The sequence below is a fragment of the Doryrhamphus excisus genome, chromosome 1, assembly GCF_030265055.1.
Source record: "Doryrhamphus excisus isolate RoL2022-K1 chromosome 1, RoL_Dexc_1.0, whole genome shotgun sequence".
NCBI classification, from domain to species: domain Eukaryota; kingdom Metazoa; phylum Chordata; class Actinopteri; order Syngnathiformes; family Syngnathidae; genus Doryrhamphus; species Doryrhamphus excisus.
In genome coordinates this window covers 6,705,253-6,728,621 of record NC_080466.1, presented here as the reverse complement: position 1 = coordinate 6,728,621, position 23,369 = coordinate 6,705,253, and the positions used below count along the sequence as shown (strand labels likewise).

The following is a 23,369-nucleotide window of genomic DNA, read 5'->3' as shown; positions in this document are numbered from 1 at the left end:
TTGAAACAAAACGGCAGTCATGAAAGTTATCTTCTTAAAGGCAGGATATAGGCGTCACTTGAGTGAGTCACTGACAACTCTTTCAAAATGCCTATTGAGGTTTTTATGTTGTTTTTTTTTTTTTTTTGGTTCCCTCCACGACACACTCATTTCCTGTAATTCAAGATCCTAGTGTGTTTCAAGGAAGCCCTGATGGCGTAAATTGGTTTGGTGCACATTAAATCGTCCCTGGGGGCAGTTGTATGGAGGTGGCAGAGATGTGTGGCGCTTGCTGCAGTTCAGCGGCAAACTATAGCAGGAATGCTCCAAGCAGAAATGGTGCAATGCCTTCAAGTGATGCTCTTGTGTTGACATAAAACTAGCTTGATGGCTTCTAAGGATACGCTTCACAATGCACGACTTGTCCCTTACCAATTCTTGAGTGCTACATGGCCACCTTTCAGCATGCTCCCTCTCTCAAGATGGACCACTTGAGGCGCAAATTGTGGACATGATGGTGAATGTGAAGTCATACTCACATACACACACACTCAAAACACCACTTGGCTGCCTCCCTCACAGCTAGTAGGTTTTAGGAAATTACTTGCAGACTTCAAACAGACTTTTCCTCTCGACAGCCCCGTGTTGCCTCTCCCACCTTCTGTCACCTTCAGGTCTCCTCCTCGCGCTCTTCCTCCCTTCCCTGTCCTTTCACACTTGTCTGCTTGCTCCCTCTGCAAACAATTCCTGAAAATGCTGCAAACTACAAAAAAGACACTTTTTAATAAGCTGTCAAATAGTCCAGTTCAGGTTTTTAGCAGGGTACCAGTCACAAAATTAGATGAAAGGAATGCCATGGCCACGTTTGCCCCATTTGATCGATTAATTAAAACATATCAGCCATACTCAAACGAATGCTTGACTGACAGGTATCATTTGTAAATGGTAATACTTCTACCAAATCATTCATTCATTCATTTTCTACAGCTTTTCCTCACGAGGGTCGCGGGGTGCTGGAGCCTTCGGGCGAGAGGCGGGGTACACCCTGGACTGGTCGCCAGCCAATCACAGGGCACATATAGACAAACAACCATTCACACTCACATTCATACCTATGGACAATTTGGAGTCACCAATTAACCTAGCATGTTTTTGGAATGTGGGAGTACCCGGAGAAAACCCATGCATGCACGGGGAGAACATGCAAACATGCACACAGAGATGGCCGAGGGTGGAATTGAACCCTGGTCTCCTAGCTGTGAGGTCTGTGTGCTAACCACTAGGCCACCGTGGTGGCCACTAGGCCATCAAATCATCTGTATTAAATATATATTGGATTGAAAACCACCCTGTCCTCAATGCTATTAAATAAAGCAATTAACATTTTTAGTAAATAGGGAATAGTTTAGATATTAAATTGAGTTGAACTTTTCACAGACATAGTGGAAGTTTTTGATTGGGAAAAAAAGCAATTTTCATTTTCAAGTTGTTTAATCCTCCTGAATGGTCATAATAGGATCTCTGGTTACTTTATGTTTGTCATGTTCCACATGACAGTTTGGTGTTTCAGACGTGTTATCACTTTTTCTGTGACAATATCCTGTGTGTTGCTTTTTATTTGTCTTACCTCTATTTCCAATTGGACTGAATGCAGTACATTTACTCAGGTGAGAAGGAATTGAGGGGTACAATTGTCTTGGATTTGTAATTAGGGTTCTGTTCAGTTCAGTAGGGGCTTCGGCTATTTGCCGGTTCATTAGTTTTCCATGGCCTATTGTTACCTGTGTGTTGGATGCATTCAGTTGCATATCTTTTAGCTGTGTTTTCCATTTACTCGTAGAGTTCATTTTTGGGGGGTTGCATTCATGTGTCCAGGTCCCATGGTGAGTTTTATGCTGGCTGTGGCGGTGCTTCCTAGCGCTCTTTGTTATTTTGGTACGTTGCCTTTTTGTGTGCCATGCCGCTCTTTGTGAGCTGACCTTTTTTGTTAATTCAAGAATTTATTGAAAGCAGCCTGCCATCATGTCCTTGCATCCTGACGATTAATTAGACACATTTTCTTATTTAAAGCAATAAATTCTGACAATGGGTAAGCAAAATTTGCCTTTTTTATTTCCTTGAAATTTGTATTTGTCAATTTTTTAAAATTATTTTCTATGTCAACTATTCTTAGAATTTCCAGTTGTTCATGCTCTTTTCCCCGTCTGCTTAGAGGTAACGTGAGGCTGATGTTGAAGTGTATTGCCTTATTATGGGGTGTTTCACATGGAATATATCTTATATACAAAATGTAAAAGTCACACATGACCCCACACCAAATAGGGCGCTTCAAAACCACATAACTTGTGTGTGTGTACACACACCAGTGAGCAAGTACATGCATGCATGGACATGCCTGCTTTTTTTAACACATGCATGCACACACACATTATTTCTCTAACATAAAAGCACATACACACTGAATATGGAATATGAAGAGGTGTGCATCATTTCCAGAACCTGGTCATCTTGATGTACTGTATTTTGCACCCTTGCTCTATGCACATTTGAAACAGATCACTATTTATACACATAAACTCAAGAATAGCGGACGATCCAACACTTCATTTTTACATAGAATGTATGATTTTTAATCTAATATTGGTTTAACATCTTACACTTGAGTATATCTTTTGGATGTCTTCGACCTTGGGATTCATATTTGAGTAGAACACCTCTCCAAAGTACAAAATGCAATTGAATAGGAATATTTTTCCACTCAAATCGGTGACATCCAGGAACTGCAGTCATACCTCAACACTTGAGGACATCTGAGGCATTGTTATCTCAGCAAAAGTGCTCGCTAACACAGATTGAGGCAGATCTGTGAACAATATTTGACAGAAATAGGCCTATTATATACGCGGAAAAAGTGTTAGATTGTTCAGTTCAACTCATGAAAGATCGGAGCAAAAACAAAAGTATTGCATGTGTATTTTTCGTGTTCTTCGTAGTCTCCTCTCTCCATTAACCGTCATGCCGAACACAGAATATGTTCTGTATTTCAAATAGTCTTTTATGTGTGTGTGTATTGCCACCACCCTCACAGCAAATGACCTGGAGCATCCTAGGGGGTCCCACTGTCACCATTGCTCACTGTGGTAATTAGAGACCATATATACAATACAGACACACACGCCTGTGTATTTTCACTTGTCAGTGTGTGTGCGTGTGACCACTTCCTCCCCTCACGGTGTAATGTCAGCTTCACCTATTATGTTGTTGAACTATATTTAATCATTTTCTCCTTTTTTCTTCCTGAAATGCCTTTCAATAATTTTTTTTTTAAATTCATACCAGTTCACGACACACGGCAGAAAACAGGCTATGGAGTTAACATCCCGATGTTGCTTTAAAAGCTCTTAAGAACAAGTCAGGAATATGGAATAGTGCTGTCTGCATATTTTTTTATACTCAAACATGCATGCTTTTTTGAGTTAAAAAGTGCTCGGCAGGATGCAAAACTTATATCACTCTCACAAAGACAAGGCTGTCTGCCGTGTGACTGGCGTTTTAAAGCAAGAATCAGCTGATACCAATTCTGTGCTTTTTCACTTATAGCGGCCGATACCGATTGGTGGCTGAATTGATCAGAGCACCTCTAATATCCAGTATATACTTGTACATCAATATGTCATTGTGTTAAGTAGATAGCATTCATCCTTTTCATCAACGTGTACGAACATCCATCCATCCATTTTCAATGCCGATTATCCGAATTAGGATTGCGGGTATGCTGGAGCCTATCCCAGCTGTTTTTGAACGAGAGGCGGGGTACACCCTGGACTGGTCGCCAGCCAATCACAGGGCACATATAGACAAACAACCATTCACACTCACATTCATACCTATGGACAATTTGGAGTCGCCAATTAACATGTTTTTGGAATGTGGGAGGAACGGGGAGAACATGCAAACTCCACATGGTTAATGCCCGATGGAGATTCAAACCCAAGTTTTCCCGATTTCCTGACTGTGTGGACAACATACTAACCACTCAGCCGCCATGCGGCATGTACGAAGAGCATCTAACAATAAATTATTTTAAAGGGCGTTCTCAATATGAATGAAAGTTAGTATGCCTGTGGTGCATCTCCTACTTGACCACTTGAACATCTTCACCTTCAGTTTCCTTGTCATCTTAGTGATGTGTTTGGGCTTGTTATCAAACTGCAAAATGGCCATGTGTGTGCCATTAATATCTCACTTGTTGCTGTGAGCCATTTTCAGTGGATAGTGAATTCACTGCTTATGCTGTACACTGACTACTCTAAATGATATCCAAGATTCAGCCCTTGAGAAGATATTCTGTATATACTGTAAATGTAAATCTAAGGGGTATTCTAACTTTATGACAATGTTTGTATGAAGAAATATACCTTTTAATTGACTAATACACAGTCTGCAAAAAGTAAATTTATATATTGGATCATGTGGCTGTAGGTGTAGTCTGACACATCCAGTCAGAGAAGCTGGCGTGCAGACGGCGATGGACTTGACACCTTTGACGCTGACATGACCTGAACAATTAGGCCACGGCGTAAAATTGGGAAGACGCAGCCATGTATCAGGTTGACAAAAATTCCTAAAGACACTGTTATATAACTCACACTGGTTTTCTACTCGCCTCCCAGTCTGACATGTTAGCGGTATTTGAGCATTGGGAGTGGGTTTAGAGTTTGTGCAAGCAGGTGGTCTCTGATCCAACTGTGGAGAAGGAGGGTGAAATATGCACAGACACACCGTTATAAGGAGAAGACACCGTGATGTCAACTGAGTTGTTGGAAGGAGAAGGAAAACTATCTATGCCCTGATTCAGACTAGGTGGAGGTTGCCATGGTTACCAGTGGAGGAGGAGAAATGGTGGAGCTCAAAAACTATACTTGGCTATAAGCCCACTTGTTAATCATTTTGCATCCCTGTATTAGTTACTGCATTGGAAAAACAATCTGTTGGAGATTGCCTACAAATGATCTTAATTAGAGTGCATCTCTTACAAATTGAATTAGATGCTGACACCCTTATTGATATACGTTTGGCATATTTTTTCGCATTCACAAGCTTTATGCATGGCTGCAAAAAGGTCATGTATTTTGCACTAGCACCACATGGGATACAACAACATACCCGCTTTACTAAATCTATAATGCATTGCATGTTGTATGTCAAAAACAACATGCTCAGAAATAAGTTAGGTACAACTTGTGAGAGTGACATTCTCCAGCCAAATATTAATAATGGAACACATTTCAAAGCTGTTTCCCAGTGTGGAAAACAACATTATTTTACCTGTGGCTTGTCTGACAGGCTGTTCTAAAGCTGACAGAAATACATTCTGGGACCACACAGTTGTGTGTGTGTGTGTGTTTCTGAATGTGTGAGAGATCTGTCATTTCTTTATAAGTAGAGCTCGGTGGTGCTGGCACAGGATGTGACGTTAGCCCCTGCCAGACAGGCACCAACAACACATACTTTCCTTTTCTTACACCTGACAATCACAATACCCGTACCTCTTGCTCCGCTGTGTATTCCACCTGTTTGGCATGCATTACTCTATTTGTCGATCTTCAAATGACATGACATCAGGACGTTAATAAAGCAGACACCAGGGTAATAGCATTGCAGGTGTGTGTGAGTGTGTGTGTAACAGAGAGAACAAGTGTATGGTCATCCTAACTGCACTGTTATTCCGAAGCTGGATACAGTAAATATCTACTGTCTGCTGTCAAATGGCTTTCCTGGAGTCCCAAAGGGCCCGGAGATCTCGAGGATAATCACACTGTTCCCTTCCATTTGTTATTTTTCACCAACTGCACTGTGCTTTATGTTTTTTCCAACAGCTCTGTCCTTCCACTTTAATGTTTCCCAGTGTGAAGATTGTGGCTTAATTTGTTTCCCGAATGTGCTACACTATGGGCTTGATTTTAACCTTGGGAAATGTTTGAAGGCTTCACAAAAGAGTGATTTGTCAATAGTGCGTTTGTTGCATTTTATGGACATTGAGAACTATCTGTGTAACATTATGTTCTCGCAACTGAAAAGAAAAAAAAAACAAAGTAAATATGCGGTAGAATGTGGCAGCTAAATGCTAAAGATCGGACATGACTGCAGCTACAATAAACAACAAACAGCATTTTTAACATTGAAGTTGGAAACAATTTCAAGGAGGGCCAAAACCATATGACAGACAACAGCATCAGTGCATAGTGACAAGTCTATAAAATAGAAGCATATGAAGCTCTGAGTAATTTCACCAGTGGATGGAAGTAATGGGTGTCTTCTTGTATTACACACCCCCCGCCTAACAATCTTATACATAATGTGATGCATCTCATATTGTCACCCAAGTCATTAAAAACACTATTGAACACCCAGGATCAGTCAGCAGGCGATTGTATGTGTGTTCTTGTTTTTCTGTATTGGTATGCATGGATGTAGCTCAACTTCCCATGTTTTTATTTAAATTGTTTATGAACAGTGTGCACTGAATTATTCATATAGAATCAATGGGTGCATCGCATTTTGCATTTCTGTCTTTTGGACACATGCTAGTTGGGTGGCTCTACTGGTTGCAGCAAAGTAAAGCAGGCTTTGCTGCACATGTAAAAAATATATATATTGGTTTAACTGTACTTTGTGCACACTTAGAGGTAAGACAACGACTCAGACAAAGTTGAATTTGTCAATTTTCAAGTACAAACTGAGCTGCTATCTTCAATTTCAAACTCCACTGCAATAGGAACTCGTAGCGATGCTGTCGTTTCAGGTAGTTGACGAAAGACATCGCAGAACATTTGCAGAGCATTTGTGGAAATGTCTACTTCTGGAAGTCCCATGTGATCAATGTCATGTTTGTTTGCACATGAGCTCAGGGGAAGTTACAACAGGTTGAAATAAAAGAAGCGATTCATTTGCTCATGCAAACCCACCCACCCATTTTTATGTGTTATCTGAGCTATTTTTTTTTAATGTTGTCAAAATTTTTGGCACAACCAGCGCCACACACTCTGTTGGAGACGTGCAAAGAGAACTCTAATATACATACATACATATATGTATATATACATACATGATGTTTGTTGCTATTCTATTGGTCCTGTCCTTGACTGTCTGATTTTTCTTTGTTTCTGTGTTTCCTTCATTTTCTGAATTATTTTCTTTTTTTTTTTTTTTGATTGGACTGACTGACACAGTGTGCTGCTCCACTTCTGCATGGCATGAGTACGCACAGGCGGAAGGAAAAATAGTTCCCACCAATCATTTACTTCATCAACAAGGTCTCAATAATAATTGAGACCTTGAATAATAATTCAGTTAGTTTCCAGTGTATTTCTGTTAATGATATACATTACATCAAAGCACACAAGTAGAGAAAATGTCAATATTTTTATTAGAGCACGAATGGCCAGTTTCAGAAGTATCGATATTGCAGTATGGATTCGCACATCACTAGTCACAACACTATAGCAACTTTGCCTTCATCCACATCTTGAAAGTATGTTCTCCTCAACCTTCCGTAGTAGTTATGAAATCACTCTTTTAATCTGCAGTTTCAGAAAAAGCCCAGTGCTTGTTTTGAAAATGTCTTCCAACACTACGTTTTCTGTTATTTGCTAATTTCTGTTCTTTGTTAATTACCACATGTCAAGTAATATGGACATATTACTCTCTCAGATGTCTTTTTTCGTGTCTCACTGAGTTGCCTCCCCCTTCCCTCGTCAGCATGTAGATGCATTAACCGACATGCAGTGAGTCAGATATTTTTAACTCTTTATAAAAATGTACATTTTCTCCACTTAGGTGTTAAAAAAAAACACAGAGATCGGCAACAAGAAGTGCTGAAGAGTCACATTCACTAACCCCTGGTGTAGACAAACTCATTTAGCTCATTAGCCCTAAAGCTATAGATACACAGAACATGTTCCCAGTGGCACTTTTAAAGTGTATATTTTAACATACTTCCAATCATCTATTGTGGTAGTTAATGAAAGTTATACGTATTCATACTTCCCTCTGTCTCCCCTTGAATCAAATTTGGAATATCGAGGCCAGTAGAGTCGAGTAGAGCTGAGTAGAATTGCGGCACAAAGTAGTAATACAAGAACCGTCGGTATGTTATCAAGTTCTTGCTCTGTTCTATTTAAATGTTGATTCCGGAGACTTTGTGGCTCACTCACTCTCAGACGCCTCTCCCAACACATGAGGATTAGGAATCTCACTTACTCTGTAATTACATAGTTCTTCAGCACATCTGCACACAAGCACGCGCACACACTTGCAGGCAGATACCAATGCATGCGCACACAAATATTTATTCCATTTTGCATCTGCTCCCACACACACACACACACACACACACACACACACTAGAACGTGCGTCAAACATGGGCACGCACGCTCCATCAGCCTCATCAAATCATTAGTCAGTCATGTTTATGTGAGGAAGCGAGGCAGAGAAGGAGTGAAGGGAGGCCTGCCAAACAATGTGGAAAACATCACAGATGATAACAGCAGCACCCACTGCAGCAGCAGCAGCGCGGCTCTGTCTTCGCCTGTCTGCCACAGCTCAGCTTTGTTGCTAGTTTGTTTGTGTGTGTGTGTGTGTGTGTGTGTGTGTGTGTGTGTTGCAGGGAAGAAAGCCAGCAGGCAAGGCTGTATCCAGGTCACTGCCTTGTTTTGATGTGGTCATGCTAATTAAAAAAAAAAACGGAGGCGGGCTTTTCTGCCAACACCAGGCAAAACACTGGAGACATAGGAAATTGAGCCATCGCTGCGATTGGAAGAATGTTGAAAAAGATGGGTGCATATGCGCGCACCTCAATTCATCAAAGGCTGAAATGCGACTCGTGAATTTTTGCTGGATGAACACATTAGGAGAGATGGAGTGGGGGGGGGATGTGCTGGAGACATAAGGGAGTCATTTTTGGATGTGATTCAGACTGCTGGCTCAGACTGAACTGTGACGTCAGTATGAGCTCGACTGTGGAGGAGGGAGGAGGTGGAAGGACGACGACGCTCCGATGTACTGTAGGAAGGGAAGACATAACAAGCGAAGTGGGCAATAGGATTCTAGTACTGAAGCTGCGGCAAAGTTTGTTTGAGACTGATGAACAGACAGACAGACGGAGTGACAGACACAGATGAGAAGAGTGTGAAGGAAGGATAAAAGCAATGGCAGAAAGAGAAATTGGTTTATGATCTTGGCTTAGAGAGCGTGTGGAGAACAGAGAGATGAGGAAGATGGTGCAGACAAAAATAGACAGAGAAGGAAGGGCTGATAGCGGAGAGAGATGGATCACGCAGGGAAGATTATGTCAAATCTTTGCTCAAAACCCTCTAATTAAAATACTAGTCAATAACCTTCAGTGCTTTATGACTCAGTCGGGAAAAGTTCGGGGACCTAAGCTGTCAAGAATCTGAAATAAACACACTCATGTGCACTCTAATTGTTCTCCATTTTTGCCCTCTTCAAAGATATTTGCATCTTTATTTTTTTTTTCTGCATTGTTGCTTGTTTAATATGGTGCACTTGTTTATGCATTCTTTTGACTTTGGTGTCAGAAGAGCTTCTTCTCATTCACTTTCTTTTTGGATTTCTCAGTACATGTTTTGTACTAGACTTGTTAGCAAAAAAAAGTCAGACTCCTGAGTAAATTTAATTATATTAAATAAAATAGATATTTTCTTTAAATGAATAAAGTGTTTCACAAATGTATTATGTATTATTAGGGTTATGCCACAACAACCCCAATAGTAATAATTAAAAATCATTTTTCTTTATTGATTATAATGCAACATGTAATTATTTACTTGTATTCCTGTCAAAAAAAATACATTTCTGACTTCTCAGAAAAGTCCAGTTCACTGGTTCAAGGAGCTAATACATTTCTGAAACACTGTATATACATATATGACATAATGACCATAAGTATAGTATAATCAAACATGAAAATAATGTGAATTCCTTCCTAGGCCCTCTAGCAAGTTCATAATTATTTTTGGTCATTATGTTGAAGTAAATATTAAAATCTTTAGCGGGTGCATACTACAGGCATATTATCTTTATACTCCGCAATAATTAACTGCAGCTTTACAGATGCCATATCCGCTCCCCAGATGAGATGTGTTGAGATAAAACACAGGGGACAATCCGTCATAGTAAAGGCTATTACAGCCAACTAGGGACACAACATGTTATAAAGAAGAGGTTGAGGTTCTTTAGTGGAAAATAATTGTAGAATGGCAATAAAGCCAACAATTTGAGAGGCATATAAGTTGAGATATTGTTTTTTCTTGTCCATTAATAACAATAAAATACTTTTTTCACACGTAATCAAAAACTATATTGTTCTACTAATTGCAGTGTGGTACATTATGTGCAAATGTGATTAATTTCTGTTGAGAAGAGGCTCAACAGGTTGCTGCTATCTCTGCCATCATAACTATGGGAGCATTTGTTCAGCTAGCGGGACGTTAAACAAGACCCTTTTTCACTGATGTGGGCCAATCACTCGAGTCTCAGCCAACTTTTCATGGCATGTGTCACCCCAATGCCACGATACACACACACACATATACACACACAGGCGACGACTTGCACTAGTGACAGGTGACCGATGATGAAGGCACCGGGGCAAGAAATTAAAAAGCAGAGATGCGAAACAAAAGAAGGGAGGCTGAGAAGCATGAGGACTGGAGGATATTGTTATTAGAATATGACAGACATTGCAACAAACAGACTTTTAGTCCTGTTAGAGTGCAATAACACCGGCATAGATGCACCAGTCAGCAACAGACACACACCCGACTCCAAGATTCCTGATGCCTACATTAGTTCTGTGTGTTCTTCGTGAATATTGAGGTGAAAATTAAATTAACTTTCATGCATATTTCATTTTACAGTATGCAAATAGCACAATGGCACTGTAGCAAAAGAGACTTGAGGCGGGTTTGACATGCTCATTAAAAATATCTCAATGGGAGAGATGGGAATGTTTTTAATGTAAATGTCGCCTGTTTGACAGGTGCACAGGGAGGGAAAGACAGAGAAGTCGAACAGTTGTACTAATTGAAAGAAAATATTCACTAGAGGAAAGAATACCTCCTCAGCTGCCGTAAAAATAGGCTTTTATGTCTCCCAATGTGTGCATATTTTTCACTAAAATAGTTTGACTAATTATTTTTTAAGACCAGGAGTTGCCACTGAGGTATATGCTTGTGTTATCGCATGCATCAATGATGAAAATCCAACTGCCCTACAAATCTTTATTGGTTGTGATGAATGACTATGGAAAACATTGTAATGCAAACATTTGCATTTAAAAGGTCATGCATGCCATTGGAAATGTTTTTTTTTTTCTTTTTTCCTAACCACACAGATGCACGCAAGGGAGCGCTGTTCCACAGACATAGTGTAAATATGTGTGCTGCCGTTTGGAACCTGTGTTAACAAGAGAGATAAATACTTCCTTGTGTCAGAGGAGAGAGCCCCCCCGATAATTGGAATTCATTATCTGGAGTGTGTGTCAAAACACTCTTAAAGCATAGGTTATTGTCCCTGCATGCACACATAGAGTCTACCATTTTTTCTTGTGTGGACCAGACAGTGAAAGTGGAATAACAAAGGATGTGCCACACAAAGATAAAAAAGACAAGAGCATACACACACAACACAGAAGTGTCCTTGTGCAACAGCTCTTCAGAGCCATTGTGGGCCACCTTGCATATGACTTTTCCCAGTGGATGATTCCATTAGCGGAACGCTCACTCCGACTACCACCAAGGCCATTCTGTCTGCACTCTTGCCAATCTAAAGGGCCCTTTGATGCATTGCTGCCTATGTGTTGGATTGTTTTGAGTGCTTGCAATGCATCTGAGTTTACACCAGGACACATCAAGGTCTGTTTATATTGTTTATATTGTTTGTTTACATCCCAATTGTTGTTTTTTTTCTGTAGATGTAACAACCGGACTCAGTGTGCAGTGGTAGCCGGCCCTGATGTTTTTCCTGACCCTTGTCCTGGAACATACAAGTACCTGGAAGTCCAGTATGAATGTGTTCCTTACAGTAAGTATATTTCTATATTTGCTGCTCTTGTACAGGAGTATTTCACAAACATGAAGAGAGGCATTATCTTTCAGCATATTTTCTCAAGGCATATATATTGAGAAATATTGAGACAGTGTACAGCGGTATAGCTTTATTATACTCTGAAAATGAGTCAACACACAGCTATTATTGTTGAAATACAGCAGCTGGCAACACAAACGATGATGTCATGAGACAGCTATGGGATGCATTCATGGACACTCCCAAGAGTGTCCCAAGATAATCCCAAGATTGTTTTAATTCAACAGAAAGACAAACAATAAGTCACTCTCTAAAACTTAATGCACAAGTACAATTCGATGCATTTAAGTCTGCTCAGAATTACCAGAAAATACCTCTACACTCAAAGCATGAATTCAACTTAACTTGCTTGCAGCTCTTCAAGTGCAATTCAAATGTTTGTGACACGTGTTATCTTTTCGCTTGAGTTAAATTTGCAGTTCATTTGGAGCTGTTAATCATACAAACATAATATATGTAATTGTATCCTGTCACAATGACTACTCCTGGTTTCAAAAGAACTACACACACACGGCAACACGATAGGTGGATAAAAATAAACAATACAGTACCCATGTGTAATGCAGAATATTAACCAACGACTACGTGACCTCTAATTATGTGCTTTCCAGCCTTTTTTTTTTTTTTTTTTTACAAAAACTGTACATCAAAGCACTATTGGAAACAGGAAGTACACCCAGCAACATTATATAGACCGTTTTAGATTTAAATAAAACCTTCAAACACAAACAATTATGTAGTGTAAAAATGCTTACTTGAACTATGGCCTTTGTGCCGTCATTCATTTTCATCTGCTTGCTCACTGCTAGCACTCGTGTAGCCCGCCTACTGGCACAAAGAGGCTTAATATCTGAGAAGATGCTCACTCGCTTCCGTGTTCATTTCATTCAGAGCCAATGCACACATGCAGTGTGAACCCTGTTGTCATCCAACCTGTGTAGCACAGACGGTTGGCGCAGACACACATACACTTATATGTCAATTTATCGTGGGCTCATAATTACCGACCATTATCATGACAGGGCCTACTTGTCATTTAGCTTTGTGATCATGTGTCTTTCTGTTCATAAAATTCAGCAAAATTTTGCATATTTCATACACAACATAACCAGTGGTTTGTATGTGTTTTGACATCACCTTTAATCAAAAGTGATCAGTATTTTTATTATTATTAAAGTTTTCCTCTATTGGGAATGGGTGAGTGTACATTTGGTTTCTCCCAAGTAAGCTAAAATGTAAATGCCAGTGAAATGTGCATCATAAGTACCCATGGCAAATGCCTTCATCATCCCTTATTTATTCATAAAAATGTAGATTTGCCCCTGAATAACCCGGCATGTTCGTGCCAGAGTGTGCTGATGGGGAAATAAAGACGGTCTGGTGCTCACTGGGAAAAGTCTGAGGGAGGAAGTATGAGAGCTCAATGATGACAGATGGCCACGTGACCTTTGACCCACCGATAACAGTCTGGGAGGTTGTATCCACTGGAGTGAAACCTTCATAGGGCATATTTGAAACTTTCTTTCTCTTTTCTTTTCTGTCCTTTTTGTTTAATCTTTCAACCCACCTCCAAAATCCAAATGTTTTAGAGTTCAAAGTGAAAAAAAGCCTCTTTGGATTTACAGACATCTATTTGTCCTTGATGTTTCTTGTCACACTCAAGCTTTGAGGGTTTGTCCAATGGCACAGTTCTCACCGCAACTTCTGTTTTTGTTTTATGAAGCAATTATGAATGGATTCCATCCGTGCTTTACTTTTCAAACAATATTTTTTAAAAGTACCGCTGCACACCCGCCAGATGGATTTGATTTTTTTGCCATATGTCAGAAAGCAGACAATAGTGTTACATGGTAGGAAGCGGCGGTTGCCTAAGGAACAAAAGCTATCCACTAAAGAAATGAAAGAGTACATTGAATCTGCTGAAGAGTACATTGAAAAAGTTCTTCATTTTACTGCACATAATGTTTTGTTGTAATGTTCCAGTATGTACATTATTTTCTTATTATTTCTTGTGTCCAACTCAAAGCAATCCCTACACATATGGATCTATTATTTCTCCTATCCTCAATTAAAGCAATAGTCGGATCATAAATTATGATTTTTGCAGTACTAGCATGATTTGAGTATAATTTTCAAAATGCTTGGGTAAAACAATACATTTTCAAGAGAATTTGGTAGAATTTTAAACACATATTTTTCACCACTGTAAATTATTTCTGTGGCACCGCCGATAGGTTGTTCTCAAAATGCTATAAAGATATCTTCGTGTGTTTATTATCATTAAACACATGGTTAATGGCGTATAGACAAAAAAGAGGTTTTGCTTGACGGTGGCCATGTTTCACAACCATTCATCCATTTTCTACCGCTTATCCTCACGAGGGTCCCGGGGGGTGCTGGAGCCTAGTCTTCCGGTGAGAGGCAGGGTACACCCTCCTATGGACAATTTGGTGTCACCAATTAACCTAGCATGTTTTTGGAAAATGGGAGGAAACCGGAGTACCCGGGAGAACATGCAAACTCCACACAGAGATGACCGAGGGTGGAATTGAACCCGGGTCTCCTAGCTGTGTGGCCTGCGCGCTAATGCTTTGAAATGACAGCAATGTCTAGTCACTTTTGTATAGTGAGTGAAATTGATAATAAGATAAAATCAAATAGAATAAACTAGGAACATTTATGGAACAAATGTATATTTTGTGCATATGCGATATGATGTGTTATTGCATATAGTGAAAATTTCCAGAAAATGGAACACATTGTTAAATGGCTGCTAGGGTGGGTTCAGACTGTGGGTGGGTTTGGGGTTAGAATTAGGTAATGCTTGGTTGTGGTCATAATACATTATGTCACCAATATTGTACCACAAATGTACGTGTGTGATTTGAACGTTTCCCAAAGTGCTCCGGATACCCGATACTTATTTGGAGTTTTTTTTTTTTTTTTTTTTCTGAGCGAGCCCAGGCTCCAAAGTCCAGCCAAACGGTCAAGGTGATCGCCCGCTCTGAAACATTCAATTTTGTCTGACTAAACGGGTCTTGCGCTCTTGGCGTCTAGAATGACCAGCAGATTAAATAATAGGACTATCAGAGCCCTCTCTGGAGCAGATGGAAACACAACCTGATACCCACTTACTGCACCACTAAGCTTGGGCGTGCTGCAACACACATGCCAGGCATCAAAAGTGCGTGTGTGTTTAATTTTTTTAATGCCTTTCCCTTTAAAACTTGTCAGCTATTCTCGTGAATGAATGCCCACTTAAGAACAGAACATTTGGAAGACACTTAAAGCAACAAAACACTCAAACTTTTCACTCCAGTGTAAAAAAGAAGTCTTTATCCTTGCCAACTACTTGTTAAAAATGATCTCCGTCTAAATAGAAATTCATCCACAGCCTGTCAAGTGGACGTCAAAGCACAAAACCTGTAACAACACACCGGTATAGAAAGAGTTACACTGGGGAATCAAGGACAAAACTACCGTAATTTCCGCTGCAAGCCCCGACTTTTATCTTAAAGGGGACCTATTATGCTTTTTCCACTTTTCTGACCTATAAATGCAGTTAGAATGTTGCCAAAGGTTCAGATAATGAGGTTGGCGCATTTCAAAGTGAGCCCTGAAACACATTTGGGATCCTTGTGGGCGTGGCTGTCGGCGAGATACGCCCTCTGTCCTCCTCTAAGCTCTGCTTCTCTGTTTACGAAACAAGCTCAGGCAGATGTTGCTGTCGTTGACACCAGTAGGTGATATCGGTGATTCCCAGTAAAAGAAAAATATTTTCATCGTCAATGGCATTTCACACAGAACATGAACGTGACATTTCCGCCAAAATGTGCTCTCGTCGGGAAAGGTGCATTAATGTTGCACACGCTGTGCGTCCATGGAGGTTGAGAGAACCAAAGTGCTAACCGATGTCTGGTCGTCCCTCAAAAAAACATTTAATGACCACCGATGTTAGTAAACGTGGCGCCCTCTGAGCTCCACGGCACCAACAGCGCCCCCAACAAAGTGTGTCGTTCGGAAGCACTTTGGGCATGTGACCAATCACAGCGGAGTGAGAGATAGATGAAATACAGCTGGAATAGATGCAGATTCTGGAAGATCTAGAAGGTTTTCTGTGTGGGTTATTGTGTTTAGCTGCTCTATAGGAGCACAAATAATTCCTAACGAATTATCAAGTCATCCACAATTGTCTTGGAATTGCGTTAACTTGCAGAACTGGCTGAAAAACACAGTTTGAAAAACACACACTGCTGAGTTTTGAGTCGCTCTTCAAACCCATTTTCAAAAATGCACTTTTGTGTGGACTTAAGGTCAAGCAAATAGAAAAATACGTGTTTTATGAATGATTCAATTAGGACGTTTTATATATTAAGGACGTGGCCTCTGCGTTGAAGAGGTGGGTTGCTGATAAAGAATGGTGTGCTTTCAAGATGAGTACCTCTTGTAAAACAACTGGAACCCTATTCCCTGCAGGGTCAGGGAGTTCAAGGAAAGGAAAGCAAAAGGGAAAAGAACACTGCAGTTTGTAAAAGAGAGAGCACTTGATGTTTCATTACAGCTTACGTGAAGCAACTAAGTGGTTGGCTGTATCAGGTAGCCGTGTGATACATATCCTGGCTGTGGCAGCAATGTTCAGCCGTGAGAAGTGCTGTTGCACAAAACGACTATACACACACACACACACACACACACACACACAGTTCTTATGCCCGAGAAAACCTTCGGCTTGAGTCACTGTCACAAACCCTACAACGCCTGTTATTGTATCCTTCAAATATTTATGAAATCAATTTCTTGTGAAAGGCGCAATAATATGTGGCGCTTTGAATAAGATACTCCTGTCTAGAGATCCAGCCGTCTTTGATCAAACCGCTGCGCTTGACGTAGCAAATCAATGCTGTCAGTGGCATTGTTGGCCAGATAAATTTTACGAGACATTAAGCAGTGAAATATCTCCAAATTGTTGCTGTAAATCAAGGCAGATCAATGAAAGAGGTCCCTTTTGTGAAATATGTGCGAGTGGACTCACACCGCCACACTCGCAAGCCATGTTTACATCAAAAGAAAAATCGCTTTGTCAAACTGCACCATCTAACGAGGTCCAATACACAAATTTAGTACAAAAAAAAAATGCTTTTACAAATATAGTCGTCCCCCCACCACCACACAGTTTGAATTTTGCAGCTTTACTTTATCAAGGTTTGCATACTAACACATGTTATGCCTTAATTGCCTTATGCATTTTCAAGCATAACAATTGCACAAGTGAATACACCTCACAGTGTACGTATACAAATTGGGTCTTAATATTTAATTTAATATTTAATCCTCTCACTCACCCATGACGACGTCACTGGTGGAAATGGTGGATGTTAGACACTTTGTGCTCCTCCACCTTCCTTCTGCTTGGGGATGCCCTACAGGTGCTTAATTAGGTTCGGGTGTGGCTACATACTGGTCCACTCCATCACCTTCACATTCAGCTTCCTCAGCAGATACTCAGCATCTTGGTGGTGTGTTCGGGGCTTGTCATGTTGAAAACTGTTTGCCAAAGCAGGGGATTGGGATATGCTTAACAACATCAAAGTACATGTTAGAATTTGCAGTTTCGCAGTCCCAGAACCTGGACACTGGTACTACTAAGACCACAGGAAAGGTAAAACAACATTAATCAACTTTATAGAGTCCCATTATAATTTTAAAATCCCAAAACAATGCAAAATAACATGACTGTTGCATTTATTGGAAGCTCTTGTTGGTAAAGAGGAGGGGAGCGATAGGAAGGGATGCACACCAACAACAATTCCTCGACATCTTCATCTGTGACCTCGATTTATCACTTCAACATCACCTTCCTTGACCCCCGCTTTCTTATTGTTGATGTGGCAAAAGGACTAGTTTGTGTAACATTCTCATTTGACTTTGCCAAATGAATGTGTCTTACAGTACCGTAATATCGTGTAAAGTACATGTTGAGTGGGTCATCCAAGATGGCTTAATAAACAATGCTGGCCATCCACATATTTATTAATACCACAGAAATTAATGTTCCAAAAGGTAAACTACAACTACAACGGAGGTAAAATTTTACCATTGAAAACCAAGGTTTGATTATATATCCAAGACCCGACTGCTTGCTCTTCATACATCTTATATGTTTTTTTTTTTACATCAGAGTTAGAAGGAAGGTCATGATGCAACTCTATAAAAGAGGAGAGCTTGTTTGATGCTGTTTTAAGATGAATAAAATGACCACAAGGTGGCAGAAGTGCAACTTGTTCTGCGTATCTTCCATTGAAATACACAGCAAAATACACAGCAACCAGGACGTGAAAAGGCAAGTAGTACCCAACGAAGAGAAATTTAAAGCACGTGCACGTGTGCACACAAAGAGTTTAATTGCAAATTTGAAAATTGTAACTATGTTATTCATTCATTCATTCATTTTCTATACCGCTTGTCCTTGTGAGGTTCGCGGGGGTATGCTGGAGCCTATCCCAGCTGTCTTTGGGCGAGAGGCGGGGTACATCTTGGACTGGTCGCCAGTCAATCACAGGGCACATATAGACAAACAACCATAATAATGTTATATTTGCAAAAAATATATATATTTTTAAATGTAAAACAACAATGTGTGCGTTGTTTATGTTGTGGCATCATTGTTTAGACATGTTGGCTAAATATATATGGCTAAGGTTATGCTTTAAATGCATCTTTTTACAAAAATACATTTTTTCCCTTTTTTCCCTTTTTTCCCTTTTTACTTCCCTATTTCTATTGCTGATTACTAAAGAACGGAAAAAGGAAGCAACAAACCTTTTTTTTTCTGGTATAAGATTTTTTATTTTTATTTTTATTTTTATTTTTATTTTTATTTTTATTTTTATTTTTATTTTTATTTTTATTTTTATTTTTATTTTTATTTTTATTTTTATTTTTATTTTTATTTTTATTTTTATTTTTATTTTTATTTTTATTTTTATTTTTATTTTTGGTAAAAGATGAGAGTCTGGTTTGGTATATACTACAATGTATATAAAGCTAGCCCCAGAACACAATATGCCACCTGCCTTGAAAAATCAGTCAATATCATGCAAAATGGCCGATGCCAAGAGTAGTATTGTGCCATTAGAATACCGTAGATACTGTCATTAAAATGGTTGCTGAAATGTGACTTGTTTTCTCACTTTGTAAACTACTGTATGGATGAGCATAATGAGAGACAATTTTCTAAAACAGCTCTTTGTAGCAGTTCGTCACCACTGCAAATCCTAATTACTAAAATTACGAAGATTATAAGTAAGATTAAGAGCCTTCCCAAATGGAACCATTCTGCTATATAGAAAAGGAAACAAAGTTACCATTGTGCCGAGGGGGTGCACACTGTACCTCCCCCCCGCATGAGACGCATTGAAAGTGTTCAGTTTTGTGGCTTGCGAACACTTGACCCCTGGTGATCACCTTTTGAAGCCATCTGGTGTTAATCAGAGCTTGGTTATGAGCAGCGCTCCAATGAGACGCCCCTTCATGCTGCTGTGCACGTTCCCCGGGCTCGTGGGTTAGAGTAGCAGCAGGTATGCTCGCCTCCTTGCGGTTACCGTAAGCAAATCTCTAAGAGGGTTGTAAAACAGGTAATTACATTATGTACGGTTGAGTTTTCAGGGAAATTTGCCCCATCATCCCATCATCCTCAGTCTTTACTCTTGTCTTTTTTTTTTTTTTTGGCTTGAAGTACATCCTGCAACTCCTCATCCCTCCTCACTGCTCTGCTGGATTTCTGGCCTTTTTCCAAAACTAAAATCAAGTGCTCTCCCTCTCTTTTTGCTCTTTCTCTTGCCGGCTCTCTGCAACATGAGTGTTTGACATCCGTGTGCCAAGCTAGCCAGTGAGCTTTGGCCGCGATTAGCAACTGTGTATACTGACTGGAGGTGCCGGTGCTGCTGCAGGCCCAGTATAAATATCTGCACATCAACGCACCACTGGAGAATGCTTCTCCTTTGCAGCACTGATATGTGACCATGCTTCACTTCTACGGCTCCAGCACAGGAAACCATAATGATATGCATCATTATTGGTATGTTCAAAAATAGGAACAATTGGCATAATGTCTATCCATTGTCTCATCTTAATCACGCAGTGGCTCTCCAAGTGCAGTTATGAAGCAATTAGCCTACTACCACATTTAGTGTATTAATCAGAAAAATCTAGTGATATGTTATGCAATACCCACACTGTCTATTTCAGACAATAGAGCTTGGCGCAAAAGGAAAGCTAATTAAAAGATAAAATCACCTTCTTGTCTGTCCAATTAAAGACTTCTGTCAAATTGGACCCTTGGAAGAACTCCATCATGATGACATGAGAAGGGCTATTTGTGTTTATATGTGTGTGTTTGTGTGTGTTTTCTTTCTAGACCAAAAGAACAGAAGGAGAGTGAAAGAGGCAGAGTGACAGCCGAAACAGAGATAGGGAGAAATAGGTTAGACGAGGCCAGCAGACAAAGAGCAGAAATAGCGAATTAACTGATAAAAGACGTGAGGAGAGGTGGACAGGGAGGCAAATAGTAGAAAAGCAGAGAATGAAATGGCAGAATGTCAGGTGAGGAAGAAAAAGATAATAATGAAGCAAGAAAGACGAAAAAAATGTCCATAATTGACCTTGGGCTATTGTAGTATGATTGGAGATTAGAGATAATCGTGCTGAGGCTGCTGTTGCCACTCGGCTGCAGAAATGCACACACACACACACACACACACACACATGTGCCTCATGTGTAACACAACACCTTACATTTACACACATACACGTTTCTCCATCTAGTCTGATACACCCTTAATAAACCATACATTTTCAATAAAAATGCTAATTATCTTTACACTGCGTCAAAGGGAAAATCATTGCAGCAGGGGGTAAGCAGACATCATGTTTTATTCTCACAAAAAATGAATTTATATCCTGGCAATATTAACAAAAAATACTACAAATGAATACCAAAGCACAGTGGAAGTGGTTGAGAAGTCGGTTAGTCAAGGATGGCGAAATGACATCATTCAGTCATTACCAAATCGTTAGGCGCATTTAAAAATATAATAGTACTGTTTTTATTGAGAGGTATTAATTGAAGTATATATTTTATTGTTTTCTTGTATCATATTTGTAAAGGCACGGCTGCACGGTGGATGAGTGGTTAGCGCGCATACCTCCCAACTAGGAGACCCGAGTTCAATTCCCCCCGCTCTGTGTGGAGTTTGCATGTTCTCCAGCACGCTCGCGACCCTCGTGAGGATAAGCGGTAGAAAATGAATGAACGGCAGATTGTATGATTGAATTGTTCCATTGGATTCCATTAGACTATGAACAGCTGTACTATGGATGAGCTGTACCCATCCCAAATGTATACTTAATTGAGTCCATCCTCTGTCTTTGTACAGCACCACAAAAGAGCTCAATTTTACATTTAACCTTGAAAAAACCTTGAGGTCTCATCTCAGTATGTGTGGTCAATCCGCTTCGCTCTGACATAAAAAAAAAAAAGCCTCTGATTCATGTGAGACTTTTTGCACCCTTTCAGAAGAAATTACATGTGAGCGATTCCTTAGAAAAGAAAACAAAATGTCCTCCACTGAGCTCACTGACGTAGGCGTCCACTAATGTAGCAAAACAAGCAATAACAATTCAATTGAATAGCATTTGTATGACATTTTATGCACTATTTGCTACACTTGTTATCGCAGCGACTGTAGGTATGTCTATTTGTGGCCTGCAACCAGGCTCACACATTTTTTTTCCTTTTATGGAGGCTGTCATAGGATGTGCTCATGCAACCACAAAGTATTATATGTGCATGAGGAATGTGTTGGCATTCGTCCATGTGCAATGTCCAAAGTATCGTCTTTGATAAATGCAACATTACACATAAAGGAAATGTTTTTTGAGGTGATGTACAGTATTATACCAGACAATGTTGTATTGTGTTTTTCAAACCGACCATTGACGATTATGGCATGATTACATAGCTGTTATTTTTCACACCTTACATTCCATGGCTACTGTGTTACAGTAAAGAATGTTACATTGTTGCCTGGTTAATATACATTTCATGATAGTCACAGTTTGACTTATCTTGATTTCCATTATTTCCGATCAAGAAGTGTTTTCATTATATCACATGTGTCAATGGAGAGCAGAAGCATTTAAATAATGAGCTCCTTCCCACAAATTGAAGGTGGTGTTGATCATTAACATCAGCTGCTTTGGAGACCGACTTGAAAGAAAACCTTCAGTTTCTCGGCCCTCCATAGCATGACTTTGACATCGCTGCATTATATGAACAAATCACAGATCGACCAGCATTGTGGAGAAGATTATGTCAGACCTATTTTAAATCCAAGCAGCACACACACACACATACACGCACACAATCAAATAGACACTTGTTTTAAGTTTAACACCATCTTCTTCCTGAGATTGCTTATTTATCAGGACTTGCGTTAAGCCGCACCAGTTACCATGCATTTTTCATGAGCTAAGGATTTAATGGCGTGCATGTGTGTGTGTGTTTATCCATGTGTTGGTTGTGTGTGTTGCACGTGTTTGAGGGCGGTGATGAGTTTGCCTTTAATGTGTTAAAGAATTTATGGTCACACAGTGAGATGTGTAGAGCTTTTTCTGCTATATATAAATACAAGTCCAAACTCCTTCCAAATGTTTTACCTTTTAAGGCACCCTCCTCTTCTGCTCTCCTCCCTAGGGACCAGTTTCATTCAGCAAGTATCTAACAGTCTTGAAAGACACTAGGGAAACTGCCTGCAGGATTAGGTTTCTGCCATGTTCACAAACCACTCAGGCCCCCTAGAGACTGAGGTGGAATGGAATTCATATGTTTTAAAGGCTCTGAGCAAGTGTGTGCATTTTCACTGAGGGGGTGACGTGAATAACCCTCAACCAAATAGAGCTTTGACTATAATAGAGAGGGAATTGGGTGCAGGGATTGGAGCAAGGAAGTAGCACAATAAGTGCATCACAATGATATAGTCATGCAGTAGAGGTGATGTCCACAAAGCATTAGTTCACCCACAGTGAGTGTTTTTCATGCTGCAATCTCAGCTGGTCTGCTGAAATGTAATCCCTTTAATCACATCAGTTTTGTGGTTCAGTTGCGATTAATGTACATTAAAAGCTTGCAATTGTAGTGCAGGTTCATATTGCTGCATGGGCT

At 39.9% G+C, this 23,369-nt stretch overlaps 1 protein-coding gene across 2 annotated transcripts in view; it reads left to right on the top strand.

Annotated features, from left to right (window-relative positions):
- Nucleotides 1–23,369, top strand: part of adgrl3.1 (adhesion G protein-coupled receptor L3.1) — a 172,198-nt gene that overhangs the window by 57,319 nt on the left and 91,510 nt on the right. For both annotated transcript variants that reach the window (XM_058085631.1, XM_058085624.1), the window contains exon 6: nucleotides 11,976–12,085. In XM_058085631.1, coding sequence (XP_057941614.1) covers nucleotides 11,976–12,085 — 110 coding nt within the window. The remainder of the gene's footprint in view (nucleotides 1–11,975; nucleotides 12,086–23,369) is intronic.